Source organism: Brassica napus, chromosome C8 (assembly GCF_020379485.1).
Source record: "Brassica napus cultivar Da-Ae chromosome C8, Da-Ae, whole genome shotgun sequence".
Classification (NCBI taxonomy): Eukaryota; Viridiplantae; Streptophyta; class Magnoliopsida; order Brassicales; family Brassicaceae; genus Brassica; species Brassica napus.
The window spans coordinates 41,277,620-41,303,807 of record NC_063451.1 but is presented as its reverse complement, the minus strand read 5'-3'; the positions used below and the strand labels follow the sequence as shown (position 1 = coordinate 41,303,807).

At 37.6% G+C, this 26,188-nt stretch overlaps 7 protein-coding genes across 8 annotated transcripts; 3 read left to right on the top strand and 4 right to left on the bottom strand.

The window, feature by feature from the left end:
• Nucleotides 1-555: 555 nt before the first annotated feature.
• Nucleotides 556-1,849, top strand: LOC111209120. Its single transcript, XM_022708931.2, has one exon. It carries the CDS (start codon nt 715-717, stop codon nt 1,459-1,461), a length of 747 nt encoding a protein of 248 aa, XP_022564652.1. The 5' UTR covers nt 556-714; the 3' UTR covers nt 1,462-1,849.
• A 182-nt stretch (nt 1,850-2,031) lies between these two features.
• On the bottom strand, nt 2,032-4,421 carry LOC111209119 (pectin acetylesterase 6-like). The gene is made up of 12 exons (XM_022708930.2): nt 4,126-4,421; nt 3,950-4,032; nt 3,679-3,808; nt 3,518-3,591; nt 3,368-3,454; nt 3,164-3,288; nt 3,016-3,076; nt 2,886-2,939; nt 2,731-2,808; nt 2,563-2,668; nt 2,330-2,475; nt 2,032-2,231 (listed from the first exon to the last, which is right to left on the bottom strand). Exons 1-12 carry the CDS (start codon nt 4,316-4,318, stop codon nt 2,121-2,123), a joined length of 1,248 nt encoding a protein of 415 aa, XP_022564651.1. The 5' UTR covers nt 4,319-4,421; the 3' UTR covers nt 2,032-2,120.
• A 2,540-nt stretch (nt 4,422-6,961) lies between these two features.
• LOC106415565 (uncharacterized protein C24B11.05-like) lies at nt 6,962-8,450 on the top strand. Its single transcript, XM_013856316.3, has 6 exons — nt 6,962-7,112; nt 7,210-7,275; nt 7,365-7,462; nt 7,540-7,665; nt 7,870-8,067; nt 8,139-8,450. The coding sequence occupies exons 1-6, from the start codon at nt 7,073-7,075 to the stop codon at nt 8,358-8,360; spliced, it is 750 nt and encodes a 249-aa protein (XP_013711770.1). The 5' UTR covers nt 6,962-7,072; the 3' UTR covers nt 8,361-8,450.
• On the bottom strand, nt 8,350-9,906 carry LOC106415564 (peptidyl-prolyl cis-trans isomerase CYP20-3, chloroplastic). The gene is made up of 7 exons (XM_013856315.3): nt 9,738-9,906; nt 9,460-9,639; nt 9,220-9,373; nt 9,049-9,137; nt 8,921-8,975; nt 8,758-8,843; nt 8,350-8,664 (listed from the first exon to the last, which is right to left on the bottom strand). Exons 1-7 carry the CDS (start codon nt 9,777-9,779, stop codon nt 8,509-8,511), a joined length of 762 nt encoding a protein of 253 aa, XP_013711769.1. The 5' UTR covers nt 9,780-9,906; the 3' UTR covers nt 8,350-8,508.
• A 282-nt stretch (nt 9,907-10,188) lies between these two features.
• Nucleotides 10,189-11,252, bottom strand: LOC125591206. The gene is made up of 2 exons (XM_048764899.1): nt 11,017-11,252; nt 10,189-10,768 (listed from the first exon to the last, which is right to left on the bottom strand). The coding sequence occupies exons 1-2, from the start codon at nt 11,135-11,137 to the stop codon at nt 10,317-10,319; spliced, it is 573 nt and encodes a 190-aa protein (XP_048620856.1). The 5' UTR covers nt 11,138-11,252; the 3' UTR covers nt 10,189-10,316.
• A 541-nt stretch (nt 11,253-11,793) lies between these two features.
• Nucleotides 11,794-18,917, top strand: LOC111208784 (germin-like protein subfamily 2 member 4). 2 transcript variants are annotated; one of them, XM_048764898.1, is made up of 3 exons: nt 11,852-12,015; nt 12,084-12,668; nt 18,865-18,917. In XM_048764898.1, exons 1-2 carry the CDS (start codon nt 11,904-11,906, stop codon nt 12,632-12,634), a joined length of 663 nt encoding a protein of 220 aa, XP_048620855.1. In that variant the 5' UTR covers nt 11,852-11,903; the 3' UTR covers nt 12,635-12,668; nt 18,865-18,917. The 2 variants fall into 2 exon arrangements, with proteins under 2 accessions (XP_048620854.1, XP_048620855.1); XM_048764897.1 differs by lacking the exon at nt 18,865-18,917 and having other exon boundaries at nt 11,794-12,015; nt 12,084-12,735.
• Nucleotides 18,890-25,526, bottom strand: LOC111208522 (paladin). Its single transcript, XM_048764896.1, has 19 exons — nt 25,009-25,526; nt 24,597-24,728; nt 24,429-24,500; nt 24,171-24,241; nt 23,982-24,081; nt 23,779-23,877; nt 23,451-23,577; nt 22,980-23,119; nt 22,835-22,894; nt 22,475-22,710; nt 21,943-22,372; nt 21,539-21,862; nt 20,837-21,442; nt 20,576-20,749; nt 20,262-20,495; nt 19,910-20,193; nt 19,549-19,821; nt 19,330-19,452; nt 18,890-19,235 (listed from the first exon to the last, which is right to left on the bottom strand). Exons 1-19 carry the CDS (start codon nt 25,168-25,170, stop codon nt 19,103-19,105), a joined length of 3,780 nt encoding a protein of 1,259 aa, XP_048620853.1. The 5' UTR covers nt 25,171-25,526; the 3' UTR covers nt 18,890-19,102.
• Between the last annotated feature and the right edge of the window lie 662 nt (nt 25,527-26,188).

Genomic DNA, 26,188 nt, shown 5'->3' with positions numbered 1-26,188 from the left:
ATGCATCCAAGTCCATAAAACTAAAACCTCTGCAAAGCTTATCTATACAAAAATAGAGACGTTGCAATGGCTTAACTCATCCTGGTCTGGGATATTTCTAGCATGTCATGTGATTTTTGCATGTTGGTTTTGATGTGATGTTGATCTATATCTGTTTCAGTCCAGCTTTGTGGTCGGAATGGTTCAAAGGTAGTAGTTAGCTGCTAAATGAACAACTTTCATCATTTGTTAAATTGAACTATTCATAAAATATTTTATTAAATTTTCAACATTTGGAATGAAAATTCCATAAAAAAAATAAACAAATTTCAAAAGAAGACATGTATGTGCACGATCAGGGGAGAGTAATAAGTGGAATAGATTTATATGATTCCATTAATCTGTTATTCCATTTATGTTAAGTATTTAAAACCTTAGTAATGGTATAATCAACAAAATAAGTTAAGTATCATCAAAAACATTCTCTGATTCAAATCAGCATATTGCATGATGTTGATCATTCGATAATTGGATTAAAAGTACCGATAAAAATCATTGCAATTTTCAAACGAAAATAGGGGCAAAAGAGTAAAAACACAGATCCCGAGACTTTGCGTTATAAATGAAATCCTCTTGGTTAAAGCAACGAGTTGACTCAGTTTCATCATAACTATAATAAACGGCAATCTCTTCACTTTCCTCTTTAACTTCTTCTTCTTCTTCTTCATCCCTCTCATGGCATTGGACGAGAGCTTGATGATGATGTCTTCATTTCCAGTCGTCGAAGAAGACGCTGGATTCCACCAGATCCGTACCTCTCTGTCTCGACTCTCTGTTTGCACATCCTCCGTTTACGACGACGCCACCAAGAATCATCCTGACTTGGGCGTTGTCGAGAGCTTCGACGGAGCAGAAGCCGACGGAGAAGTCTCCGAAGACGGCGGTGGAGGAGGAAAAGAGAACGTTCGAGAGTCTGACTCCGACAAAGAGACGCCACGGTTTTACTCCCTCCCGGCGACTCCACCTCGCCGGAGAAGAAAAAACACAGTCACCGGAGATATAGACGCGAACGAGAGTAGCAGAGACGGCGGTAAGAGTAGTAGCTCACGGAGGCAGAGGAGGGTGCTCAGGGAGAAGAAGAAGAAAGGTCACGGCTTTAACGGCGCTGACGGAGAGAGTGACGGCGGTGGTGGATTGGGGTTAACGGTGTTAACGAGAGCTAAAGGAGGAGAGAAGTCGCTGAGGATGGGGCTAGAGGAAGTGAAAGCTTGTAGAGATCTCGGGTTCGACTTAGAGGTTCCGGGTCGGATCTCTGTGTCAGCCGGGTCGAATTTCGATACTCAGACTAGTAGTGGCAGCAACTCTCCGATCGCCACGTGGCGCATCTCGAGCCCCGGTGATGACCCGAAGGAGGTTAAGGCGAGACTCAAGGTGTGGGCACAAGCTGTAGCGTTAGCTTCTTCGTCACGTCAAGCTAATTAGCTTCTTAATATATCTTTCCCCTCTTTTTTAGGTTTTTTTTTTTTTTTCACTTTTGTCCTCTTGCTTTTGGTTCAAGTAATTGCTTAACTTTTAGGGTTTTTGATGTTTTTAATGGGTTTTTATGAGATTTACGAGCTTAATCAGCAGTTGTTACATGGATGATGGAAATAGCAACGTGTAACCCTAACGTGCGATTCACTGTGGTACACAAAGGTGAAAGATAAAGTGCTATGTACAATAGGAAGACCTCACAGAACAGAACAAAGGTTTAGACTTTTGACATGAAAAGCAGAGCTCATGATCTGTTTTTGAGATTCGGACGTTTTGTAATAGAGTCCAATGAATAAAGGAATATGTTCTTTACCTTTTATTCATTTTCATTTTGATATTCTATTCTTTGTAATGACATGGATTTTGTCACTAACTTTAGATTCGAGATTTTGAAGCAAATGGTTATAAATAACTTAAAGAGGTATGAAAAGAATAAGGTTTCTGACTCTATACCTACTAAGCTAGAGAATCTGAGGTAAGAGTTTTGTCAAACACTAGAGGGACCAAAGAAGCACTAAGGAGAGGAGATCAAATCTTTGAAGTAAGCTGTTTGATCAACACTGCATAAAGCTTATTTTAATAGATTATCAGGTAACACAAAGATTTACTCATTGGAAAATCAGATGGTGACATGTTTTGTCGCATGGGTAAGGACAGTCAATGTCTTTAACATTGTTGGATCGGTCGAAGTACCAATCACCTACAGACTCTGCGACTCTCTGCCAAACCAAAAAAGACAATCATGTCATGAGCAGAGTTTAACAAACTTGATGTCATTGCTAAAATGAGATATAAATCGCATGGAGGGAAGTCTTACTTTTCCGTTTAGCTTGGGAGAGTCTTGAGCAAACCAAGTGTCCTGTATCTCAGACTGACAATGAGTGAAGCAAGAGTTTATGAAAACACCGTTCTGAGGAGATGCTGAGAATGAGTTTAATGCAAGCACCATTTCTTTCCTGAATTCTATTTTGTGTAAGGACATAGAAAACATCAGTGTGTAGAGAGTGCGACAGTGAAATTACTAATAAACTTTGAGTTTAAACTTTGCACCTTGTAAGAATTGAAGCTGTGATGAATTACAGCGCGAGATATCTGATTTGCAATGCTTCCAGACGCCTCTTGGATCAGCAGGTGAAGGAGCTAAGCTCTGTCTAACCTGAGGAAACATTGTCGGATTAGATTAAGAGCTAGATACAAGAAAGACGCATGATTATTTACCTGCCATGAGTCATAAGCTGCGTTGAGAAGAAACATAGGAGTTTTGATGTCTGAAACCAAGTTCTGTGGAAAGAAGCACTGAAGAGAAACGGCACAAAGAATAACGTTAAAGGATTTGATCAAACATTGATATTAATAAAGTGAAAGGTATGTACCGAAGTAGGATCCAAATGGTTTGTACATGCACTGGACAAGTCCTTTTGGAGGTTCTATAAATTAGAAGTATTAAGTGAGCTACAATAAGCATATAATAATGTTTAAGTTGTATATAAAATCTGATAGTACCTGGACTGTAACAACACCTTGGAACATGTTCCTTAGCGAGTGTCCCCCAGAGACATCCACTCTGCATTTCCCATCAAACATTTTAAGTTCGATAGAAAATAATATTTCTCCTAAACAGAAAAGGCAAAAGTTGAAGAGATTTACTTACGCGTCCAGGAACATTCCAGCATCACTTAAGCACTTTACTTTTGTAGAAAGAGGTAATCGTTCCCTGAAGTCATCACAGTGCAGGGTTGAAGCTAACCCTCCGGCTGAACAACCAGAAAGCAGAGCCTGTACACTTGCAAAGTGATAAGATTGGATAAGAAGAGAAACAGAACATAAAAGCAGAGCAAAATCAAAATATAAAGACCTGTTCTGCTTTCTGCATCCCTAAAGACATGAACTCTTCCACCGCCGCTTGCCAGATTCGTTTTCCTCGATAGAAAATTTGTGAATCCTATGAATAGAAGGTCGTTGTAACGAATTATAAAGACAAAATATGAAACAAAGTATAACTAACCTCGTCCTGACTATCCCCAGAGAAAGAAGCACCATCACAGTAGCGCAACTTGATTCTGTTCCAGTTAAAGAAGTCTACAGATAAACAGAATTAAGATAATAATAGTGCATTTATAATCACATGACATGACAAAACTCATGATGATGATATTGGGGACAAACCAGGATTCTCTTGAGGTTTATTGCTCAATATCCCAGTGAAGTTCAAAGCTTTCTCCATGAACTTAGAGGAGCCACGCCGAGTTGTTTTTCGAAACACACAGCTACTACGATTGTTACACCATCCTCCACCCTAATTAATAAGTGATATTCAGCTTCTAACTTCTAAGTCAAGTCAAGTCAAGTACTTAAATAAACAGAAAATTGCATTGTTTACTAAACTATAGCAAATGGTCCAAGATTACATGAGAGAGATGTCAAAGGTGTCAGATACCTCAAGATGGATAAGCCAACTGTTAGCACCTGAACCAAACCCACGATCTAGATGGTAGCCAGGTAACGTCCCATCTAAGCACACTGCATAAATTCAAAAGTGAACCTAAACACGAGGCGACTGATGAGTTCTACCAAATCGTTTTCCATAAAAAGAGAGTGTGAGAGAGTTTGTACCAGCTCCTTTGGAGTCAGCACCATGAATCAAGGTGAGAGGCACCATTGAAACCTTAGACGCCATCAATTCGTTATCCGGTATCTCAGTGTCTCTTGGTTTCCCAATTCCATCGCTAGATCCGCTCCCAACAATCGCCGCGACTGAGCATAGTGAGCACACAGCCACCGCAATCCACAGCCACACGCTTCTCATCTCCGGTGAAACGCAGCTGGAGCGCGAAAATTTGGATTAAAGAATGATTTCTAAGACAACCAATTTCGGTTTAAGTGAATTGTTCAGCTATTCTTAACAAATTTAATAATTTCGATTTTTCTTATTCTAATCACATGTGCATGAAAAGAATAAAATAAAAAAATAAAATGATTTTGTTGTAATAAAAAGAAATATCTATGTTCCGTCACGAAATTGAATACAGTTGTTTTGTTTACTATACTAATAAATGTATAAATCTAACTGAATGAAATTCCGTATTTATTTCCATATTTGCTTCCGAATTAATTCATTCATTTGGAAAACTTTTATACTTTCTGAAATTAAATATTTGCTTACCGACAAAAAAAAATATTTGCTTACTGATTCTTTTGCAACTGATTGTTTTGGGTTGAATGTTCCAGATTTGATAATGAAGATTGAAATATCTAAATCCCAGAACAAATCATAAATTTAGCTATTATGGAAAACAAATTAGTGAAAATAGATAATTGTTGACTGTTGTTAAGGAATTTTAACTTGTCACATTTACCAAAAAAAAAAAATCTACGAATTTGGTTTAGTTACTAATTGCTACTGCTTATAGGTAGGGGTGGACAGAAAAAAACAAACCGAACCGAATCGAACTAACCAAACCGAAATTGATCCAAATCAAACTAAAGTCTATTAACAAATAGTTTGGTTTAAAATTTTCCCAGCCGGAACAAACCGAATCGAAACATATCTGAACCAAACCGAGTTAAACCAAACCAAGAAACTAATGTGTTTTTGTTATTATTTGAATTAAACATATTAGCAATATACAATATACTAAAATCCTAACCTTAAAGTCACTATCAATTTTATTAATGATGTTGGGCCTTTTAATTTTCTATTTATTTTAGTTAGATTGTGTTCTTATAAACTTTTTGTGGTTTTTTAAGATTTTTGTTTCAGTTTTATTAGTTTTAATTTATATAGTTTATTTGTTAATAAGCATTATTAACGAAGATTTTTTTAATTTTCTATTTACTTTAGTTAACTTTAAATTGGTCATGTTCTTATAATTTTTTATGTTTTTTAATGATTTTTTATTTTAGTTTTATATTAGATTAGTTTACATAGTTTTTTTTCATATTCACCAACATGATGATTTCATGACCATATGTTTTAAAATATGATTTATTTTACAAGAATTAAAATAAAGGAACCAGATTAAACAGAACCGAAATACAAACAGAACTCAATACAAACCGAACTAAAACCGATCCAAACCAAACTAATTATAGTTTACTTCAATTGAGAAAATCTAGAACCAAATTAACCAAACCCGATAAGATAACCGACGTGCCCATCCCTACTTATAGGATAGATTATTTTATTCCATTAACATTTTAAACAATTATAGATGGATGTATGTAGCCACATATATTTTCAGTTTAATTTTTTAAAAAAATATATATACTGGTATATGCGCACTTACACCATCCACTAAGATGTTTAATTGTATTAATTATGTTAGATTTACATATTATGATGACATTTACAGTATCAGAAGAAAAAAATAGAATCAAACATCATAAAATTAATACATAAGCCTCGTCGTTATAAGGATTTTAAATTAGGTTTGGGATTTAAGATCTTCGATTATTATAATATACTACGTGCTCTCTGAATCAGCTAACAATTCATTCGTGGGTATATTATATTGCAGATCTGATTCGTTTTCATTCTTATATAGGAAACACATATATCAGTTTTCGTTTTAAGTTTACAATGTGATGTTGTGTGCTTCTTTTTTTTTTGGAAAACTGGCATAAAATTCTATGCTTTTCTTTCACTATCGATATATTGTTATTTAATTAGTGGCTATATTTTGAAACTAACTAATTTGTTTTTATCAAAAAAAAAAAAAAACTAACTAATTTGTGGTTGTTTCCAAAATCATTTCCACCCTTCGATATTTTATTTATCATAGACAAAACGTGAAATACTAAGAAGAAGAAACGAAGAATATTAGTTAAGATAATGTTCCTCAGCATATATTGTGAACATTTTAGAGAAAGATACAACGTACTGCATGATACTTTTTACTCTTTTCGTTCGGTATATGTACACTTGACATTTCAGAATATTTCAGTGTTTGCCTTTATTTCTTGTACATTGTTTATGGAAATGGAAGGTCACGAAAAGTGGGAAATGACTAAGAAAATTATATGAATGACCAAAGTAACTCTATATGTTAAACACCTCATTTTGTTGCATGCATCAGCATGTGAATGATATGGTGGATTACTATCATGATCACCACCAAGTCAACATCACAATCAAGCTTTAATTCTTTATATATTTCATATTAGTGCAAGCCATTATACATTATACAGAAAATTAGAGACAACCCCTAAAAATAATTCAGCAAATTATCGTATATTATTCAGACATGTATACTGACGATAATTCTTATAAAATAATATACTTTTAGGATATTCCATTCACACATATGTACTGAGTCCACTTGACAACTCGTGTCATTTATCAACGTTATCAAACAACGTCTAACAGAAAATATAACAACTAATATTATGAATTTTCAAATTAAAACATAACAATATTAAAATAACCAAATATGCTATGTGTCGTTTTATTATAAATATAGCCAATTCATTCACAGTGATCATAAGCTCTATCTATCTCTTTATCACCTTTCTCTAAGTAGTATCTCTATAACTCTTCTTATTCTTCTTCACGAGATTGAGTATGGATGAATTTGGAGCTAAGTATGAGTGCTTGTTCTTTGGTATTACATAACATCACCACACATCATCATCTTCTACAACTCTTTTTTCTCCATGCAGTTTCTGAAGAATGTCTTGTTGTTGTTGTTGTTGTTACAGATATGGACGATACTCTATACCCTTTGAGCATCGGAATCAACTTAGCTTGTCGAAACAACATCCAAGGAAAATAGACTAACGTTTCAAGATTTAATTTAATCTTCTGTATAACTTCTTTTAATTATTTACTCAATTATCTTTTTTCTTATATGCAGAGTTCATGCTTAATCAACTAGGAATAGAAGAGAGTGAAGTTCCAAAGATGTGTCTTGATCTTTACAAAGAATATGGAACCACCATGGCTGGTCTCAAGGTATGTGATTACTCTCTCATTCATTTCATAAACAGTTCTTGAACCTATAACAACAAAAACTGAACCGTGAGTTACAGGTTATGGGTTATGAATTCGACAACGATGAGTTCCATGAATATGTGCATGGCAGACTTCCTTACGAGAAACTAAAGCCTGATCCGTTCCTCCGTAACCTTCTTCTCTCTATGCCTCACCGTAAGATCGTAAGTTTACTATGGCCGGATCTGAGATTTAGAGGACTATAAACATTTTCATTTCTAGGTTAATTTTTTAATAAAAGATTCGTCAATTTTGGACTATATGTACTAAGTTGAATGTTTCATTCGGCTGTGTCCAGAGCCGAAAGTTTGTTTGCTCATAAGTCTCCATTAATAACTTTCTTCTCATCCTCTGTTTTCCTCCATCAGATCTTTACTAATGCAGACAAAGCTCATGCAACACGAACTCTTAACCGTTTGGGTCTAGAAGACTGCTTTGAAGGAATCATTTGCTTCGAAACACTAAACCCTTCTTCTAACACAACCACTCAAATCCTCTGTAAACCCTCTGTTCAAGCTTTTGAAGCCGCCATTCGCATAGCAGACATCGTTGATCCACGCAAAACGGTAAAAGAAAACGTCACAAGAATCTTTATAACAGTTTCAGACACTAAAAACCTCTGCTTCTTTCTTTTCAGATGTTCTTTGATGACAGTGTCCGTAACATCGCTAGTGCTAAAGCAGCAGGGCTCAAAACCGTGTTCGTGGGTGACTCGGTGCTAGTTCAAGGTGCAGACTATGCACTAAGCAGCATTCACAACATAAAGGAAGCTATACCTGATCTATGGGAAGACAACAAAGACGAGAAGGTGGAGCCAATTGTGCAGCAAGTGGCGGTTGCAACCATGGTTCAAGCTTAAAAGATAAATAAACTTTAATAAGACTCTTACATTGTACTTTCAACTCATGTAATCATAAAGAAATAAACATAAAGACCATAACTTGAAACTCTCATAATAACAAAACAAAGATGGCAATGACCATGGACTGATCTCAATAGTGTGGTTATCAAGCATCCAGAGGGAGCTCTCCACAGGCATAGATTCTGCAACCTTTCTTGGGAACATCGAAGGCGCGTGTCTCCTGAGATTCAAGTGTCCTAACAAGCTTCATACCTTCAATGACTTGTCCAAACACAACATGCTTGTTGTCTAACCATGGAGTCTGCACACAACAAAAAAATATATGAATCAAAACTCGAAAACATATTAAGATCTACAAGTTTATATAATGTGAAGAGTTAGTGAATCTTTTCACCTTGACAGTGCAAATGAAGAACTGGCTTCCATTAGTATTGGGACCAGCGTTGGCCATACTCAAGATTCCAGGTCCAGTATGCTTCACTGGACATGCCCAAAACAAAAGCATTAACACCTCAAAGAAGTAAAACAGTAGAAAACAAGTTAGTAATAACACTCACAGGTGAAGTTTTCATCTTCAAACTTGGCACCGTAGATACTAATACCTCCAGTACCCTGTAAAGCCATGTCAACAATTTATAAAGAAAAATCACATTAAAAGAAAAAAAAAAAGAAGAAAAAACATTACATTTCCCTCGGTGAAGTCACCTCCTTGGATCATGAAATCTTTAATAATACGATGGAAGGAAGAACCTTTGTAACCATACTTCTTCTCACCTTGAATAAACACAAACATTTTATTCATCTTTAGTCTATGATTTTTAGAAAGTAACAAAGTTCCAAACTTTCATTATCTTACCAGTACACAAGACACGGAAGTTCTCAACGGTTTTGGGCACGACGTCACCGAACAGACCCATCACAATCCTTCCAGCGACTTCACCACCAATCTCAACATCAAAGTAAACCTTGTTCGTCACTTTAGCCTGAGGTTCTATCACTTCCTCTTCCTCCTAGTAATCAACACAAAGTTCATTAGTAGCAACATGATAATATCTAATGATTATATATGCTTTTTAGTGGGAAATTATCTTCTTACAGCTGCCATTGATTTAACACAAGCTGTTCTCTGGTTCTTGATGGTCGCATAAGCTCCTGAGAATTGCTTCTTGAGAGGGAAACTTGCTGCATAGTGTAGTCTCGAAGACAATGCAGAACCAGAGGAAACTGATGGAGATGTTCGGTTTGCAGAAGAAACTAACTGCGACTTAACACCAATCTACAAAGAAAACCAAACACAAGAGAAGACAGCTTAATTCGATCGATGACAAGAAAGAAGTTAAAAGCCATAATGTTTTAGGAGTTGAGGTTACGAACCTGAGAAGTGTGAACCATCTGCATTGAAGACAAAGACGCCATTTGATTGGTGACGAGAGGAAGATGATTTAGCTTTTGCTTTGACAACCGTCTCTAGTTTCAGATAAGAGAGAATAAGGAAGTCTGGCCTGGCCTCTCGAGCGTTTTTATGCACGCACGCACATTAGTTGATGATGATATCGTTAACATCTCACGCTAACTTGCGCCGCGTTGATTTTAAGCCCAGTCCAAAGTTTACTTACTTTTTGGCCCAATAAGATCTTCTTCACTTTGCTTATTATGTCAAATGTAATCTCAATTACTACTTATCTTGAAATTGTGAAGCTATATAATGAGGTGTTCGAGACATTATTAGCTATTAACACTATCATGCATAATAAAACAATCGGTGATTTCTAGCTTTATGGAAGTTAAGAAAAAGCAGAAAAATAAATAGAACGAGATTGTAAAATTAAACAATATCTGATAATCTCATATTTTGCTTCCGAGACAATAACATAAGTTGGAGGATTTTGATTATTACTTTTGTCCTTTTGTGAAAATGTTATTCAAACCAAAAAAAAAAAAAAAGAAAAAAGGCTAGAGTCCACCACGAGGAATAGCCCTGAGAAACCTCACCACCGTTGGAGGAGGTGGAGATCCTGGAGTCGCAAACACAAAGTGATAGTTTTTCTGAGTCTTGAGAAGTTCAGTAACCTCGGTGATGTCGGCATCATCTGCGGCTCCCAAGTGTCCCAAGACTAGTATTCCCAACGATGGTTCTGGATTCTCACCTGACCACGAAACTATGTCCTCCAATATCTTGGTCATCTTCTCACGTTTCTCTCCTGCGTGAAAATGACTCAGCTTCACATGATCCTCCGAGGCTTGAAAGTCAAGGCCGGTCAAATCTCCATAGATCCGGATCGAAACAGGACCGCGTAGACCAACACCCAACAGCATCTGTCTAATAAACGGTACGAGGTCAGCTTCGGTGCGTCCCTCAGGGATCTTACATTCGTCCATGTCCCAGAACACTCCTGTCCCATTCGCTGACAATGAAGAACACACACACACACAGACAGATTCAGTTACTACAAAATATATATAATAAACTCACAATAAAAGACAGACCGTTACGTGAATACATATTAATATCAGATGAAAATCATATCAAGTCTCTAGTTTTGTTTATAAGGTATTAATCAATTAAAAACACACAGAAATTATCAGATCTATAAAGTTGATCACTTTATCTAACGTAACGTAGAGAAGAAGAGGTAGTGAGAGAAGAACTTACAGACGTAAGGTTCGCTGTACGAAGCCATGGTTTGGTTTTTTATTGACAGCAAAGGTTGAAACTTTAGAGTTTTTTTTTGACAGACGACGATAACCCTCCTCGACGTCTCTCTCTCTCTCATTTATAGGCAACTACACGAAGCTTAATCTTGTGACATTTGTCGAGCATCAGTACGTTTCGAGTGATGCGATCCGAGTCTCCCCCAAGTCTGTTGTCGTCTTCCATCATAACTTCCCGTACATTGTTTGTTTGCTTTTAGGAAGCTACTAGACTGTTGGAAAGAGCTCTTGCAGCTTGGGCTTTGATTGTTGAATCTTATTGGGCTTACATTCTAACTGGGCCGACTTCTCTTTTGATAACAAAGGAGATCTACCGCAACCTAATTAATCATATATATACAACTAAGTTAGCCCAAACTATTAAATCCATTTTTAGTGGCTCCAGTAGAAAGGCCACTTAAACTATTAAACCCATTTATCTAAAGATGACTCCAGCTTGTTTGCATTGGCAGCTTGCTTTAGATGTACCATACATGTATTATTGTAAAATGGTTATGAGAGGCTATTGAACTGTGAATGTAAGTTCTACTTCTTGACTATACAAAGACAATTGGCGTGTGATTTCTATTGATCTTATTTTTTTTTTTAAAGTAATGATTGATCTATACAAACCGGTTTAAACTAAGAATTTGAAGTAAAGCAAACCGAAACTTAAAAGTTAACATAAAACGACATCACATCTCTCCACCGTTTTTGCTTTGCGTCTAAGTTAGTTTAGCTTTTGCATAATTTTCCTCAACAAATTCATACACATTTTATATATAACCCCATCCAATCTTTAGACATAATGATATCACAGTTGCAGAGACTAAAGAGTGCATCATCATCATGGACTCGAGATCTTACGTGTTCTTCTTTGGTTTATCATCTCTCACTCTGATTGCTCTTGCTTACGATCCTGACACACTTCAAGATCTATGCGTCGCAGATCGCACTTCAGGTATTATATAGTAGTATCTACATTTACATCGTATTTTTGTTTAATTGTCGTTAATATGATTTACGCAGGGATAAAAGTGAATGGTTTCACTTGTAAGCCTGAATCAAACATGACCGCCTCTGATTTCTTCTTCGCCGGAATCGGCAAACCAGCCGTCGTTAACAACACCGTCGGATCCGCCGTCACGGGAGCTAACGTAGAGAAGATCGCAGGGCTTAACACGCTCGGAGTCTCCCTCGCGCGTATCGACTACGCTCCCGGAGGTTTAAACCCGCCGCACACGCACCCTCGCGCCACCGAAGTAATCTTCGTGTTGGAAGGCGAGCTTGACGTCGGCTTCATCACGACGGCGAACAAGCTCTTCGCTAAGACGGTTAAGAAAGGAGAAGTGTTCGTCTTCCCGAGAGGACTCATTCATTACCAGAAGAACAACGACAAAGCGAAACCAGCTTCGGTGATCTCGGCTTTCAACAGTCAGCTACCGGGAACTCAATCTATGGCCGCCACACTTTTCACGGCGTCTCCGCCGATTCCAGATCACGTTTTAACTACGGCATTTCAAATCGGGACGAAAGAGATCGAAAAGATAAAATCTAAACTTGCGCCGAAGAAAGGCTAAAATTCGACGATCTTATTATAAATTGCATTATTGTATATTTGTTATAAAAAGAACTGAAATTTTATTATATCGCAGTAATTTAAATAAAGCAAAATTTTATATCCGTACGAAGAAGATAATACTGATAAGAAGAGAGGATGTGTTATTGAAGGAGAAGGATGATGTGTTTACAAACGAACGCAAACGTTCGTATATATAGAAGGAAATTTACTGTGCAAATAGTGCAGCGGGCCCCACATCTTTTTATATTTTCAACGAAAGCGGCTCATCTTTTCTTCTGTCTTTCGTAACACTCCCCCTTGGGGGCCGGTGTCACTATCCGCTCTCGCTTAACGTCTTTGTTGCCTCGTTAAAAACCTTTCTAGGAAAACCCTATGGGAAAAACCATAGTAAGGTAAAAAGAGTACAACTACGTAAGCTCCCCCTCGAATGAGCAGTCATAGATCCTTCTGATGACGCATTCCAATGTTGTGGATGTGTTTTCTGAATACCGAAGTCGGAAGTGATTTTGTGAAGAGGTCAGCTGCATTGTCGCATGATTGGACATATCTTACTTCAATCTCTTTCTTCTTCACGAGCTCTTGAGTGTATGAGAAGAACTTCGGATGAATATGCTTCGTTCTATCGCTTTTAATATATCCGTCCTTTGTTTGAGCAACACATGCTGCATTATCTTCATATAGAATAGTTGGCTCCGTATTTTCGTCAATCCCGCTGCTTGAACAGATGTGTCGGCTCATTGATCTCAGCCAAACACATTCTCTACTTGCTTCATGGAGTGCAATGATCTCAGCATGATTTGAAGAAGTAGCCACAAGCGTTTGTTTCTGAGAACGCCAAGATATAGCAGTGCCTCCGATCGTAAAAACGTATCATGTTTGCCATCGGGCTTTGTGTGGATCTGAAAGATATCCTGCATCAGCAAAACCAACCATTTGACCTTTTGAACTTTTAGGATAAAACAAGCCTAAATCAATGGTCCCTTGGAGGTAACGAAAAACATGTTTAATCCCATTCCAATGTCTTCGAGTTGGAGATGAGCTGAATCTTGCCAAAAGATTCACAGCAAATGATATATCAGGCCGTGTACAATTTGCAAGGTACATCAGCGCTCCAATTGCACTTAGATATGGTACTTCCGGACCAAGTATCTCTTCTTTCTCCTCAGGTGGTCGAAATGGATCACTTTCAATATTAAGTGACCTAACGACCATCGGGGTGCTAAGAGGAGTTGATTTATCCATGTTAAATCGTTTCAACACTCTTTTAGTGTATGTGGATTGATACACAAATATACCATTTTGTGAATGTTCTATTTGTAGGCCAAGACAATATTGTGTCTGTCCAAGATCTTTCATCTCAAATTCTCCTTTGAGATAGTCTGATGCCTTTTGTATTTCTTTTTGAGTTCCGATAATGTTAAGATCATCAACATATACCGCGATTATTACAAATCCGGATATTGTTTTCTTGATGAAAACACATGGGCATATAGGATCATTCACATATCCTTCTTTTGTTAAATGATCACTGAGACGATTATACCACATACGTCCAGATTGCTTTAACCCATATAATGATCTTTGCAATTTTATTGCACATAACTCTTTAGGTTTGGAACTTAATGCTTCTGGCATTTTAAATCCATCAGGAACTTTCATGTAGATATCAATATCTAATGATCCATATAGATAAGCTGTAACAACATCCATGAGACGCATCTCTAGATTTTTATCAGCTGCTAGACTCATCAGGAATCTAAATGTGATGGCATCCATAACTGGAGAATACGTTTCTTCATAATCGATTCCAGGTCTTTGAGAAAAACCTTGAGCCACTAGACGAGCTTTGTATCTCGTAATCTCATTTTTCTCATTTCGCTTTCGAACGAAAACCCATTTGTACCCAACTGGTCTCACATCTGCAGGTGTGAGCACAATAGATCCAAATACTTTTCGTTTATTAAGCGAATCAAGTTCAGCTTGTATTGCATTTTTCCATTGTTTCCAATCATGTCTCTTTTGACATTCATAGACAAATTTTGGTTCTGGATCATCGATTTCTTCATTTATTTCACTTGACACAATATATGAGAAAACATCATCAAGGTCATTTTGTTCATTTCTATTCCATATCCTTTTATTATGGATGTAATTAATAGAAATCTCATGATTATCTTTCGATTCATGATGCTCTGATTGATGATGCTCTGATTGATGATGCTCTGATTCATCAGAATCCTTATCATTTATTTCTTCCAAAATATTTTCTGCTATTTTGGGTGCATCATATATTTCAGCTTTCTTCTGTTTCCTAGGATTCTTATCCTTAGAACCAACAGGTCTACCACGCTTCAGGCGTGTTTTTGGCTCTCGTGTGTCATCCTCCTTTTCTTGTTCATTTGGCATTTTGATACGAGCAGGAGCATTTGCAGCTGGTATATGAGATTTAGTTACCTTCTTGGTATCTACAAATGCATCAGGTAGCTGGTTAGATATACTCTGTAAATGCATAATTCGTCGAACTTCTAGTTCTGACTCTTTAGTGTGAGGATCAAGATATAACAATGATGGTACACTCCATTTTATATCACTTCCAACATTTTTGTTTTCTCCCCCTAGAACTGGGAATACATTTTCGTCAAAATGACAATCAGCAAAACGTGCTGTAAAGACGTCACCAGTCTGTGGTTCTAGGTATCTAATAATTGATGGGGAATCAAAACCAACATATATTCCCAATCTTCTTTGTGGTCCCATCTTTGTACGTTGTGGTGGTGCTACATGCACATATACCGCACAACCAAAGATTCTAAAGTGGAAAATGTTTGGTTCTTGACCAAACGCTAACTGTAGTGGGGAATACTTATGGTATGCACTCGGTCTGATCCGAATGAGTGCTTCTGCATGCAAAATGGCATGTCCCCATACAGAGGTTGGAAGTTTTGATCTCATGATCAATGGTCTTGCAATCAATTGCAGACGCTTAATTAAAGATTCAGCCAAACCATTTTGCGTATGAACATGAGCAACCGAATGTTCAACTTCAATTCCCATTACCATACAATAGTCATTGAATGCTTGGGATGTGAATTCACCAGCGTTGTCTAGTCTAACTCTTTTAATAGTATAATCAGGAAACTGCGCTCGCAGTTTGATCATCTGAGTTAGAAATCTCGCAAATGCCACATTTCGAGATGATAATAGACAAACGTGTGACCATCTACTGGATGCGTCAATTAATACCATAAAATAGTGGAATGGTCCACAAGGTGGGTGTATAGGTCCACATATATCGCCTTGAATTCTTTCAAGGAACTTTGGTGATTCTTTATCGATTTTGGTTGGCGATGGCCTTACGATCAATTTTCCTAGAGAACATGCAATACATGTCATTTTATTCCCTTGAGAAATCTTCTGGATTTTCAGTGGATGACCATGTGAACTTTCTATGATTTTACGCATCATTGTAGTTCCTGGGTGGCCAAGGCGATCATGCCATAACGTGAACTCTTCTGGGTTCCGTTCTACTACAAGATTTGATTCGATCTCATCGATATAAGTATGATGTAACCCCGAAGGAAGCTCTGGAAACTTTTCCAATATGTGTTTTCTGCCACATTTCTCAGAAGTTACATACATGTATTTCTTTTCATCCTGAGTTGCAGACTGAGTATCATATCCGTGAAGATATATGTCTTTAAAACTCAACAAATTCCTTTTAGAACATGGAGAATATAGAGCATTATTTATGGAAAATTTTGTTCCATTCGGTAAAGTAAAGTTTGCTTTACCAGTTCCTTCAATCACGTCTGCAGGACATGATATTGTATTGACGACAATTCTTGTCGGTTTTATATCAGAGAAATATCTCTTTTGCCTCAGAATAGTGTGCGTCGTTCCACTATCTGGTATGCATATTTCACGAATCCGTTTCTTAGATTTTGCTCCATTAGCATTCTGATCCATTTCTGAAATTGTCATAAATATAAAAGGAAACATAAAATTCATTCATATAAGGAAAAACACAATAATTATACATTAAGGTGACGTTAAAAACATCATTATTTGTTTAACAGGAAATGTAATAATTATACATGACAATATTGAAAACTATTCAATAGTCTTATTATAAGCATTTCGGCTCTCTTCAGGAGTAATCTAGTCCAGCTCATTAGCGAAGTCGGAGGCATCGAGGTATGATGTCCCTTCAAAGTTTTCAGTGAGGTTCACTTCTTTAGCTTTGCCTTTCGTGGATTCTTGATATAACTTACAGAGATGTGAAGGAGTACGACAGGTACGGGACCAACGTCCTTTACAACCACATCTGTAACACACTGTCTCACGCTTCTGGGTGGTATCCTCTTGAGTTTCTTTACCCTTGGAAACTTGTCCGGGTCCAACCCACTTGTTAGATCCCCTCCATTTGGGATTGTAAGTTTTTCCACGTTTGTTGTTGAAACGGCGGCCATGACCTCGATTGGCCTGGTTTCTCCTCTCCGAATTTTCTATCGCCGTAGCATTCACTTCAGGGAATGCTTTGGCTCCCGTAGGTCGGGAATTGTGGTTTTTGATCAAGAGCTCATTGTTCTTTTCAGCTAACATGAGCGCAACCATCAGTTCAGAAAATCTCGTGTACCCGCATTTTCTGTAAATTTCGGGCAAGAAGTGAAGCTGTTTGTGAAAAGTGATATATGTTTTATTCATCATTTCTGCCTCAGAGACAGGATTACCACAATACTTCAGGAGTGCAACTATCCTCAGGACAGCGGAATTGTAATCCTCAACCTTTTGAAAATCTTGGAACCTCAGATTTTTCCACCCTTCTAGAGCGTGAGGGAGGTTGATTTGTCTCTGGTTATCGAACCTTTCTTTTAAAGTTTGCCACAGTTCAGCTGGATCCTCGACGTTTGCATAGTCGTGCGTTAGATTTTCATCTAAATGCTTCTTCAGGAAGATTATCGCTTCGGCTATATGCTCGGGTGGTGATTTGTTACCGATTACAATTGTTTCGGTTATCTTTTTCATCACCAGATATGGTTTCACGTTTGTGACCCACCCGACGTAATTTTCGCCAGTTATTTTCAGGGCCGGGAACTGGAGTTTCTCGATGTTTGCCATTTGTATTTCTAAAACACAAAATAATAATTTTATTAGAATTTCATAATTTAAAAACCGTTTACATTAATCATGCAAGCAATTACAAGGAGAAGTGATGTAAAGAAAATTAAACCGATATTCATCTTAAATTCACTCGGAGTAAATTCTCCAACGAATAAACCATAAATAGAAACACAAACAAAAATGACACATAAAAACAAAAGTGCGCGAATCATCTTTCTTGAAATGAAAAATCGGAGGAGAGTGATTTGAAATTTTTTTTTTTTTTTTTTGAGAGAAGATGAAATGTTTTGGATGATGAAATGGAGTGAAAATGAGTTGTATTTATAGATGAAAATTACTGTTCATGACCGTTGGAGAAAGGGGAAATTTTTGAAAAAAATTCTTTGTGACCGTTGGGGTTAAATCGAGTGCACTAAAAATCAGTCTGAAAATATCGTATTAAATAGTCAATCAAATCTATAAAATTTCATAAAAGTAAAAATTATGGCAATGAAATATTTATGTTATGACAACAAATCATGCGACGGCTCAGCCGATCAATGCAGAGTAATAAATAAATTATACGGCGGCTCGGCCGACCAATTAATAACAAACAGAATATAAGGCGGCTCGGCCGACCAATAAATAATAAACAGGATATAAGGCGGCTCGGCCGACCAATAAATAATAAACAGAATATAAGGCGGCTCGGCCGACCAATAAATAAATTAAATTATTAGTAAATAATATAGGCGGTATTCCGGCCATTATAACATAATATAAATAATAGTATAGGCGGTATACCGACCATTATAACAGGGTATAAATGATACAAATAAATTTTACCGAATCGCAGAGTGATCGTGCTGATAACGTGTTATAAAAAGAACTGAAATTTTATTATATCGCAGGAATTTAAATAAAGCAAAATTTTGTACCCGTACGAAGAAGATAATACTGATAAGAAGAGATGATGTGTTATTGAAGGAGAAGGATAGTGTGTTTACAAACGAACGCAAACGTTCGTATATATAGAAGGAAATTTACTGTACAAATAGTGCAACGAACCCCACATTTTTTTATATTTTTAACGAAAACGGTTCATCTTTTCTTTTGTCTTTCGTAAACATATTTTTATTATTTGATTTTTCAATAAAGGGAAAGAAAAAGCTTATTGATCAGAGTAACTTGCTGAGACAGTCGGAGGGTCTCAAACAAGCCTAGAGACGAGACATCTCACTCTACAAACCAAACACAGGAGAGAAAGCTGTACAACTTATATATACTAAAAGCTGCGACACCAAACAACATAACTTGCCTACATATGTATGAAACCGAACCTCATACTGAAACTCGAAAACACTTATTACTTGTCTATCCTGAGGTTATGACAGAGATGTCCGAGTTCCGGCCGTGACCGCATCCAATCCAAGAATTTCATTTCTTTCGGCGACGTGCAGTAGAGGTATGATCTGAACGTTATCAGATAAAAGTAGCGTCTGCTCATACAAAACCAACAATAAAGACAAAAAAAAACATTATTGATAAGTAAAGAAAATTTGTCAAACCGGAGTATGGAGTTATGTGACTAACCTTAAGGCTTTAACACCCATGTCCATGATGTATGAACGGTCTTCATCTTTTGTATTAGGAAGCTTGTTGAGTTCTTTGGTGTAGTAACATATGTCTTCCTTCAAATGTCCTGCACCAGAACACCTGTAAAGATGGATAACAATACAACTTAGTCATGAGCTAGCTATGTGGTTAATTAAAAATATGTCAAAAGAGATTTGATTTGATATTATTACTTACTGTTGGATTATCCCATCTACGTCTGCTTTGCTTTGAGGACCATGTGAAAGCACTCTTATGAGACTCAGTATGTCACGGTAATCTCCCATACTCAACGTTTCTTCATCACAAGCCCGATAAGGTGACTCGTCTTCTTCGTCCAAGGTAGAAGAATCTGTGTTTGGCGTAGCTGTAAGCTTCTGACCAGGCTGAAGCACGAGACAAGTAATGGCCATAGCATAAGAAGCTCCTCCAAAACCGGTGTGCGATACAAACAAGTAACCCCCAGCGGAACTGTTGAAAGTTGTGTCCACCAGTTAAAACGGAACATGTTAAGTGAATTAATAAAAAGCAAAAAAAAAGAACAATGAATGATCCTTACTCGTCTTTGCAATACTGGATTGCATCTACATCGGAAGCTAATGCGTCTCTTTCTCTGGTTAATGGTATTCTCCGGTACGATATGTTGTAGTTTTCATCTTTAAGAGCAGCATATACTTCTGCAGGCGTCTTCACATTCTCTGGTTGAATATTCTCCCAGTATCCTATCACCCGAGACTCATTTGATGCTGGGCTATACTCTTCACGATGTAATAGCATTCGACCTCCAGTTTCTCTAACCTCAGACAATATATCTTCTTTTAGCCGTGTTTCGATGCTCTCTACCTGCATTAAATATACAATCAATAAAAACGTATATGAAGCCCGCGTCATAGTTAAAGGTGTGCACATACCACAGCGCCGGTTATCCCCACATGCTTGAGGGTATCGACTGGTTTACTCAATTCTCTCAAGACAAATGGAGTCCCATTGATGTAAACAACTGCTTCTTCTCTCAGGTCTGTTACGACTACTCTTGCTGCTGAATCCCCGCCTTCTTCTTTTAGTTTGGTTCCTAAATAGGCGAGCATCTTTTTAGCTCCGGAAATTGTGGGAGTTGCCATGCTATACACAGGATATCTATCGACCTGAAATGATTTTTGCCGGTTGATATAAGGCAGTGATGTCAAGGTGAAGGACGTTATCATAGTAAAAAAAATAAACATACCTTGTATACATGAGGTGCACCAGTAATCTGCACACGACTTGAAGTTCTTTGACCAGGGAAAAAGTACATTTTAAGTATAGAACCTTTGCCCAAAACAGAACCACTCCGTTCGTTCACAATTGACTCCATGACTGCATCACCATGTTGTGATTCGTGCTGTGCCCGCAGTTCCTCCTGCAAGAAGAAAATTAAAAGCTGTAACGTGCGAAAGAAAGATAGCATTTACAGTTTTCAAGCCTAAAATAATGAGGCAATACTCACAGGAATGGTAAAAAATCGTCCAGGCCTTAGCCTTATGCTCCACTTCATCGCTTGCACCTCAGGTCTCTGATGCAGCCAATTCTTGAAAGTCACCTTAGACCCTCCTTTCACAAAGAAGTCGTCTAGAGTTTCACTTCCAAGATATGCTGCAAAGGCAATCAACCGGAAGTATCTCTCCAAATATTCAGCGCCACGCTTCAATGCAGCACTTCTTACTCTTGGCTCAACATGTTGTTGGTTGAAAACTTTCCTGTACTGCAGAACAGCTTCACGAATGTTTTGCAAAGCAGAACATCTATCAATCACAGCATCTAACGCCTCACGAGATTCAACTCCGTTATCGAATAACCTAGTGATTTTCCACAGCAGGAGGATGTCATCCATTCCAAATGTACGGCCCTGCTGGTCCTCGGTTCTTCTTTCTGAAATAAGAGGTCTTGTTTCAGCGGTATTGCTTCCAGTTTCTTCACCACCACTTGATGAATCTTCATCCACGATTTCATGGGTCAGAACATCATACAGAACCTTAATAGGTCTTCCATAATTGATGCGGAGCTTCACTAGACATGCAATAACAGTTCCAGTGGTTGTTCTACCTCTACCCATCTGCGAATGAAAAAAAGGAATTCCCTTTGTAAGTCGAACAGCAAAACTCAAGAATACTTAATATATCAAATACCAAAGCAGATTGGGAATCTCAACCTGGCAATTGAAGACAAAAGCAGTGTCTTTGGAAGCACAAGCGATATTGGACGTCAATGTGTCAAAGTCAGAGCTTTTAGGCGCTTTACCATCGGTAATAGGCACACGGGCGTACTTAATAGGAAAGCCATCGGCCTCTAAACTTTTGTACACCTCGAGGGGTGTTTGAACAGAATCAGCATCCACATGTTCCCATAAGTCAAAAATCTGTCCATCCTTGGTTTCATGAATAACCATTATCGCACCATCATACCGCCTAGCTTCTCTCAGAATATCCTCTTTCAAACGAGCCTCCATTCCTTCGACTCTATCGCGATCAATCCCCTAAACAAAGGTACTTATGTCAGCTTTTTGACCAATTCATTAGTATCGGCTAATATACTAAAAACATACAGATTATTTACCGTATATTCTAGCATGTTCTTATATGGCCTTTCAACTTCACGTAGCACAAACGGTTTCCCGTTGATGTATATAACAGGTTCTTCTCTCATGTTATGCCAAAAGACAGGCCGGCCACCTCTTGAACTCCCAACCCTTTCAATGACAGATCGAATACCATCTATAGTTGGGTTCGCTACACCATATACAGGAAATCCTGGAACCTCTCTAAAATTTGGTGCTCCTTCCACCCTCTCTGGTAGACTTAGAATTTGACAACCGGGACTATGATCACTCTTTAGAACAGTCTGACTTCCCAGTACTTCCCCACTTCTAAGTGCAGCAACGACACTCATCTCATGAGGGCGCCCATCAGTAGATTCTGCAATCTTTGTCAAAGAAGGCTTCATAGCCGCATATCCAAGGGCACCCATAGGATCTCTCCTGAGCAACCTAAAGAGGAATATGAACTTACATGAGACGGCTGAATACCATATGCAGTCTAATTTTTAGCATTCAAATTCAAAGGGAAAAAAAAAGACGCCTGTCCAGTACCTGCGAAGAATGCTATAGAGCTCTGGCCTAGCTCGCATCCAATCAGAAAAACTGACATGACCAAGCGAACCAGATTGAAGGTAACCACCCTCTGAATGAAGGTACACAGCAAAACATATAAGGAAGTAGTATCTTTCCAAGTACTCAACAAAGAATGAGAGTGCTGCCTCTCTCTTTTTTTCATCAGGTTGACGCAAAATACTACTCCGATAGGTTGCAATCGCCTCTCGTAAGTTCTGTAAGTTAATTCAACGATAATATTTAGAGCTTTTACCTTAAGTGAAAACCCATAAGACAAACACAACACAGTTTATATATCAGATAGTATACTTCAGTATTAAAATTGAAAAAAAAAAATACCTGCATGGATGCACATTTGTCGATGACTTTATCAACTTGCCTTTTGCCTTCTACACCACCCTGGAATCATGAAACCAGTTAATGGTTAGAACCAGCCGGACCAGCAAGAAGATCAAATAAAGACAAGCACAAAGGGACTAAATACCTCTAAGACTCGTATCAAACTTCTAACAACTGCATATTCCCCTCTACGGATTGCCTCCTCAGAATTTGGCAGATTTATAGTAATATTTTCACCAGCTTTAAAGATTCTCCCAAAAGAGTTGTTTCTTGGGAATCCATGATCTTTATTCAAAGAGATATAGCAAAGAAAAAAAAGGCAGGTTAGTACAAATTTCTACCATAATGTACTGCCTTAAAAACGAATCTGTCATGACTCTTTGGGTCTAGTTTATATTTTGTTCCTGAAAACGTGGCTCCTGGACTTACATATATGTATTAAGAGAGTTGAGATGTGATTATTTGGCTAGTCCCTACCGTGACACTTCTTTCTAAACTATAAAGCACGTTACATTCCAAAAGGGGCAGAAATAGACAATTCAAAATAATGTTCTCCAAATTAGGTTCTTTCTGTTTCAAATAAATATATAATTTGTAGAGTCTCTTCAGTAAGTACCTGATGCTCCAGTACGCTTGAAATAGACGAGAGTTGCAATCACCATTCCAGTCGTTGTACGTCCACGTCCCATTTGACAATTAAAAATTATCTCGGTATTAATGTCAGCTTGAGATATCTTCTTAATCTGCAAACACAAATGTAAATTACTATATTAGTTGACAGGGACGTATTATGTTATGTACCTAGCAAATACCAAATGGAAGGAGATAAGATCACTGAACATTTTGACTTTAGGAAAGGAATGAAAACAAACTATCCTAGCTTTGTGTTTCGCCAAAGTTACCCACAAAAACGTTCTCACTAATTTCGTAAGCATAAGACTTACCAACGCATCAAAATCTGTTTCTTTAGGTGACTTTTCATCCGTTACAGGAACACGCTCATAATCAACAAGGTAGCCTTCAGCTTGCAGTTCTTCGTAAAACTGGGTCCAGAGAAGCGTATAAGCAAAAAATAATGACATGGAAACCACATAAAAGGATAAATGCTCTGTGTCAAACACACAGATTCTTCATTCCAAAGTCCTACCTCAAGCAGCGTCTTTAAGGAATCAGTTGAGACTGGCTCCCACTGGTCCACCATCTGACCATCCGGCAGTTCATCAGTGACCAGTATCTTATTCCCATATCTGGCAGGAAAATAATCAAATACACCGCAAAGCAGAAAGGAAAAAAGTTACACCGTTGTAAGACTCAGTGGATACAGTTAAACATATACCTAGAAGCCTCCATGAGAATATCTTCTTTCAACCGTGCTTCCATTTGCTCTACCCTTACCCTGTTGATTCCCTGAACAGAAAGATGAACTTAAGGTCAGAAATGAAAGGAACCATGGATACATAGTCATTTCTGATTTGCTCAGTGGAGATAAAATGCTTCAAACTAACGTATAAAATGCTAATTGATGAACAAAAATATGTGTGCCTCCGAATAGATTGAGATGACATAAATTAAAGGGCTAGTGAAAACATATTACCGTGTACTCAAGATTGGTGTACGGTTTCTCCACATCACGCAGAACAAACGGTCGCCCATTTATGTATACTACCTGGCAAAATGTGCAAGTAAAATAACAAGTTAATAACAGAGTATAAGAAGCAACGATAAGTGACATATGAAGAGGCCTTATAGAAAGGATATATACCGGTTCCTCCCTAAGGCTAATCCAAAGAACTTGAACTTGTTTACCATCCTTATGAGCTCCAATGTGCCTAAGAACATTCCGTATCCCAACGGCCGTTGGGATTGCAACCCCGTGAACTCGTAGTGAATCAGCCTGTTACAAAGTCCACAACATCCAATCAACAGTATAGCGAGTGGTGTACATCAAACTCTAGAAATGAGAAATGAGAAATAGTATCACACACATAAACAAAGATCAAAAGCTAATAGCGAGTGTTGTACATCAAACATGGATTCGACCTAGAATCAAAGAAGAGAAATGCCTATTCGTTTCTGATCCCTAAGTAGCCCAAACGCATCCGATTTCGATTTGGTTCGTAGAGAGCTAGCCCTAACCAAATAACAGACAACGAGAATCAAAATCGAGGAGAGACCTGACGGTAATTGGGAGCGCCATCGATCTGAGGAGTCATGCGCTTGTTCTGACAGCCTGGAAAATGATCGCTCTTGAGAATCGTCTTCTTCCCGAGTACAGATCCGTCTCTAAGCTTCATCACCTGCTCTGGCTCTTTCGGTATAGACGCCATCTCTCTCATCCAACACACACACTCTTCTCACCTCCGACTCTTCGTTTCACTCTTAAAACGACAAATATCCAACGCCAATGCGAATAGGATCGCAGGAATATTCTCGAAGACAGCGAATGAGAAGGAAAAATCTTAAAGAGATTGGGCTTTAGATAGGTGATGAAGAAATGGATAAGGTCGCGAGGAATAGAACGAATCGAATATAAGAGAGAGATAGAGAGATAGAGAGGTGCTCACACGCTAAATTGTTCAGCTTTAATTAACTTCCAGGGAGAACTTATATATAAATACATCATAGATTGGTAGGAGTATTTATTGCATAATAAATTTATGCAAATAGTAATCAGAATTAATTATAGAACTTTTATTCTTTAGAAAGTCATAACGAGAAAACCATCGAGAAGGTTCCCTTTTTTTATTTGTGGGTTGTGATTAGATAAAACCAAACTTTTTATTTTACGTTTGATTAACTGTTTAATCTTTTTTAGCTTGGATTCAGTTATGGTTTTCAATTTTTTTAAGAAAAACCAGGAATTATGTAACAGAAATTAATTTTAAGTTGAACTTTGTATTATTCAACACGTTTAAAAGCTTGAAGCCAAGGACAAGGAGATGTGAAATATTTAGGGTGAATTGGTTTAAAACCCTTAAAAAATAAAAATACCTATGATGTGACTAGTTTGTGTCTATGGAGAAAGGTATAACATTGTGGGATTTAAGGTATTTAGTTAATTAGGGTAAAAGTCTAGTGTATGGGGTGCAATTTCTCAAATATTTTTTTGAGATAGGTTACTTAAATATGCTTAGTTGTGTTGGTAATAAAGTAACTTTAGAAAAGGCGTAAAAGTAGCCTCCGATTAAGAAAAATTATAGAGGAAACGAAATCTCTATTGGTCCGTAAATGGTTTGTGGGTCTTGCGTCACACGTGAACGTGTAAGGCGTGTCTTTTTCTTTTATGTGTTTTTTAAAAAAGTTTGTTGTCTAATCACTTGATTTTTGTAATTAACTAGGGAAAAACGAACTGCC

Excerpts from the sequence above, each read along its gene's own strand:
- LOC111208522 (XM_048764896.1), bottom strand. The coding sequence starts at position 25,170 with ATGAGAGAGATGGCGTCTATACCGAAAGAGCCAGAGCAGGTGATGAAG. Across the intron at positions 21,863-21,942 it reads AGAACATGCTAGAATATACG|GGGATTGATCGCGATAGAGT; the intron begins GTAAATAATCTG and ends ACCTTTGTTTAG. Across the intron at positions 19,453-19,548 it reads GTAGATGGGATAATCCAACA|GTGTTCTGGTGCAGGACATT; the intron begins GTAAGTAATAAT and ends CCATCTTTACAG.
- LOC111209120 (XM_022708931.2), top strand. The coding sequence starts at position 715 with ATGGCATTGGACGAGAGCTTGATGATGATGTCTTCATTTCCAGTCGTC.
- LOC111208784 (XM_048764898.1), top strand. The coding sequence starts at position 11,904 with ATGGACTCGAGATCTTACGTGTTCTTCTTTGGTTTATCATCTCTCACT. Across the intron at positions 12,016-12,083 it reads CGTCGCAGATCGCACTTCAG|GGATAAAAGTGAATGGTTTC; the intron begins GTATTATATAGT and ends TGATTTACGCAG.
- LOC106415564 (XM_013856315.3), bottom strand. The coding sequence starts at position 9,779 with ATGGCGTCTTTGTCTTCAATGCAGATGGTTCACACTTCTCAG. Across the intron at positions 9,138-9,219 it reads CTTCCGTGTCTTGTGTACTG|GTGAGAAGAAGTATGGTTAC; the intron begins GTAAGATAATGA and ends TGTTTATTCAAG. Across the intron at positions 8,976-9,048 it reads GTGACTTCACCGAGGGAAAT|GGTACTGGAGGTATTAGTAT; the intron begins GTAATGTTTTTT and ends ATGGCTTTACAG.
- LOC106415565 (XM_013856316.3), top strand. The coding sequence starts at position 7,073 with ATGGATGAATTTGGAGCTAAGTATGAGTGCTTGTTCTTTG. Across the intron at positions 7,463-7,539 it reads CCACCATGGCTGGTCTCAAG|GTTATGGGTTATGAATTCGA; the intron begins GTATGTGATTAC and ends CGTGAGTTACAG. Across the intron at positions 8,068-8,138 it reads TCGTTGATCCACGCAAAACG|ATGTTCTTTGATGACAGTGT; the intron begins GTAAAAGAAAAC and ends CTTTCTTTTCAG.
- LOC125591206 (XM_048764899.1), bottom strand. The coding sequence starts at position 11,137 with ATGAGAGAGAGAGAGACGTCGAGGAGGGTTATCGTCGTCTGTCAAAAA. Across the intron at positions 10,769-11,016 it reads GTACAGCGAACCTTACGTCT|CGAATGGGACAGGAGTGTTC; the intron begins GTAAGTTCTTCT and ends CTTCATTGTCAG.
- LOC111209119 (XM_022708930.2), bottom strand. The coding sequence starts at position 4,318 with ATGAGAAGCGTGTGGCTGTGGATTGCGGTGGCTGTGTGCTCACTATGC. Across the intron at positions 4,033-4,125 it reads TGCTGACTCCAAAGGAGCTG|TGTGCTTAGATGGGACGTTA; the intron begins GTACAAACTCTC and ends GAATTTATGCAG. Across the intron at positions 2,232-2,329 it reads CTCCCAAGCTAAACGGAAAA|AGAGTCGCAGAGTCTGTAGG; the intron begins GTAAGACTTCCC and ends TTGGTTTGGCAG.